This window comes from Cibotium barometz, chromosome 13, assembly GCF_041138505.1.
Source record: "Cibotium barometz isolate CiBa-2024 chromosome 13, ASM4113850v1, whole genome shotgun sequence".
NCBI lineage: Eukaryota > Viridiplantae > Streptophyta > Polypodiopsida > Cyatheales > Cibotiaceae > Cibotium > Cibotium barometz.
In genome coordinates, this window is record NC_141058.1 from 48,647,838 (window position 1) to 48,651,069 (window position 3,232).

Sequence of the window (3,232 nt, forward strand, 5' to 3'; positions counted from 1 at the left end):
GCATGATAACGAGGAGACGTGATGCGTGCATGCATGGCGATGGCATGCACAAGTGCATAATAATAACGATGGCAGTTGGCGACGTGATGCACGCATGTGTGACGATGGCATGCGCAAATGCATGAGAGTAATGGCGGGTATGAGTAGGATGATAGCAGCAGACATGCATCATGCATGCATGAACATGATGGATGGCCATGGGTGGGGGGACGTGAGGCATGGCAAGCCTGGGTGGTGGGCTCCTAGTCAGCAAGGTAAGAGTTGGCGACGTGGCAGCAGCATTCTCGCTACTCAAGAAGCTGTCAAGAAACGGCCAACTTGTCGCTAATCACAATGCGGCGGACGTTAATAACGAAGCTTGACCCTCCATTAAAAGTCGTTAATCGCCTATTATAACTTATAAAGCTACATATTGTAAGCAGGAAATATTTTAATAATCTTACTTAACTTAAACCCAGATTAATCACGGATGCTCGAACTGTGTGCGATGTCTAATCTGAGTTGGACATCATTAGGAGGAGCCCCTCAAACCAGTAAAAAGTATAGTGTTCTCCATTGTAGACCGTGTTCCTAATGTTAATTAATACAGAAGACCCGGAACCCTAAGCTACTAGGACCATTTTTGGAAATAAATTAAAGGGCAAAATCAATTTTGATTATAGACCAGTACTAAGTAGGCTACAGCATACCAAGTTATGGTACTCCACTCCACTGACTATTAAAGTGTACTGTCTCTGCCAACTCCTAACCCTAGTCGTGTTAATTATTAATTAACCCCTTAAACCTCAAACCAACACGCAAATTGTCATATTTGGTGTCAGCCTTTGAAGATTTAGATGCCATTTAGTCAGAACCCGCCTGCATTCTAATTTGAAGTTTGCCACTAGGTATTGGAAGCTCCGTGTCAGACGATAGGATCCCCTTGTGCTCCAAATTTCAAAACCCTCCTCCTTTTTACTTAAAAATTTGCAACCTCCTTGCCCCAAAGTATTACTATATTTTGCCTAGGGTTGATTAAAAACTTACATTAATACTTTCCCTTTTCTCCTCTTGAATCATGTATTACATGTATTAATAATTCTCGTTAGAGTAATTGGTCCTCCCTATTAAGCATTCACAACATCATCAATGATCATCATAAAATATTGCTCGTAAATCTCCATGTGCCTCTCACATTGTGCAGTTAATTAATGAAAATGCATTACATTACTTGGGTCTAAATTTGAAAGTTTTCAAACCTTCATAAGCATTGACACTTATATAAGCTCCTTAATTAACCTCCTTCAAGCCTAAGGGATTCAGTGGTAGTAGCCTGTGAGAGACCCATCAATCACAACAACATCTCGTCCTTAGTAGTATCTATACAGTCTAGACTGTGGGTCTAGAATTCGTGAACCACACACAAAGTCCTGCGCAGTCTCCACTGATCAAGCTGTTTCCCACAGTTGTCAGTCCAAATTAATGATTCATATCACCTCCTCCTCACCCAGACACATTAGGTAGACCAAAGCTTTTCTTAGCTGCTCCAAATGACCAATAATTTGGTTAAAACGCTTATCATCAACAAGAACTCAGTGATAATGCAAGTGTCCAACATGATCATTATGATACTGGGGCTGTTTCTTCTCACGACTTATACCAGCACATACCTGCACAATGAAGAATGTAAGCGCATCTAATGAACTCCATTATCGTATCGAGCTAGGTTAAAATTGATCATTTTTTTTGCATTAACCAATATTAGTACAGCTAGCCCAGAGTATCCTCAGCGGATTTTAGTTCACTTTGTGCAATTGTTTTGTCAGGCAAGCTACAAGGCGATGGTCTTCGGCTAAGCGAAGCTCAATACTCAACGATTGACGTGGTAGATGGAGCACATTTGGGTACCAGAGAGGTAAGCATTTGATGTGAAATTTAATGCTGAAGTAGAGTGTGCTGATTGATAAAGGCTAAATTAAAGAGTTGAAGAAATATCGCAGGAATATGCAGCAACTTCGACTGGTGCTGATGAGCCACAAGGGAGAGTGCCTAGAAAGCTAGCTCAATATAACCTTCATGAAGGATCACCTGTGCCAGTTGATATGGTGGGGGCCGCTCCAGTACACGTAGTTATCAACAATGCTGCTGCAGCAGCAGCAAACCATAGAATTAAAAGCCATGACATTTTCCACAACATCATTAAACCTGCAATCAAGCGAAATGCGAAGAGTAGCCGCAGAGCTTATCAGCTTGCAGTAGAGACGCAGAAGGCCTCTGTAACAGACAGACCATCTTCTGCTGATCAAGAGCTGCATGACGCAAGGGCTTTCCATGTCGATTACAGTGGACCCAGAACACATCCTCCACGGAACAACTAATGAAAAATTTATGCCCGTTCACAATCAGCTGCAACAGAAAATTAGTAAGTAATCAAGCTGATTAATTCATAAAGCTCATCGCATGGAAGCTTACTTGATCAGCTGCTTTCGACCGGGGCATGATCAGAAGCTTGCAGCTGGTGGGCGCAAGGGTCGGCAGAGCTTTACGTAGCAATATGTTATCACATCACATGCATGCTAATGCAAAAGTCTTTGTACATTATTAGTTACAGTGTTACTAACATTATCAAAGGGCTTTGGACATTGATTGAGCTCAACTAGATTGCAGGCCATTATAATTAGTCTTGATTACATATATGGCTTAAGATTTGAGGAGCTTAATTAATTTGCATTTTGGATTTTACAGTATCATCACAACCGTTGATTGTAATTACCTTTTATCAATTCCAGCTTACCAATTTTAGTTGCTGTAGATTAGGTTCTTTTAAAGAATTTCTCACAAAAGGATTTTTCGATGTGTGAGAGACCCAAACTAAGTCATTGTTTTATAGTGTGAAATGAATCATGCCTTTTTTTTTTGGGGGAAAAAACTGAATACTGCATCTTGTTTGTTTGCCTACTGTGCATATTACAAGGGGGTTGGTTGCTAAAGTGCACCCTTGCCCTTTTAAATAAAAAACGATGAGATATAAAAGCAGCTTCTCGGTTTTTTATGTCTTGCATTTAATTTCTGAGGAGCTCTCAAGATTATCATATGTTAATAACCTAGGTGTTTTTGACATGCATTATTTCCCCTTTAGTGGCATTCAACATCATGAAGTGCGTAGACCACCCACATGATGTTCTATTTAGGAGAGGTAAGTCTTAAATTGCATTCTCTCTCATGGTTGCTTTTCACTGGGGTGTCATGCCCT

The 3,232-nt window shown here is 40.7% G+C and overlaps 1 protein-coding gene across 1 annotated transcript; it reads left to right on the forward strand.

The window, feature by feature from the left end:
* Nucleotides 1-1,085: 1,085 nt before the first annotated feature.
* Nucleotides 1,086-2,780, forward strand: LOC147632771 (uncharacterized). Its single transcript, XM_086806919.1, has 3 exons — nucleotides 1,086-1,665; nucleotides 1,806-1,894; nucleotides 1,980-2,780. The coding sequence occupies exons 1-3, from the start codon at nucleotides 1,530-1,532 to the stop codon at nucleotides 2,355-2,357; spliced, it is 603 nt and encodes a 200-aa protein (XP_086663045.1). The 5' UTR covers nucleotides 1,086-1,529; the 3' UTR covers nucleotides 2,358-2,780.
* Nucleotides 2,781-3,232: the final 452 nt, after the last annotated feature.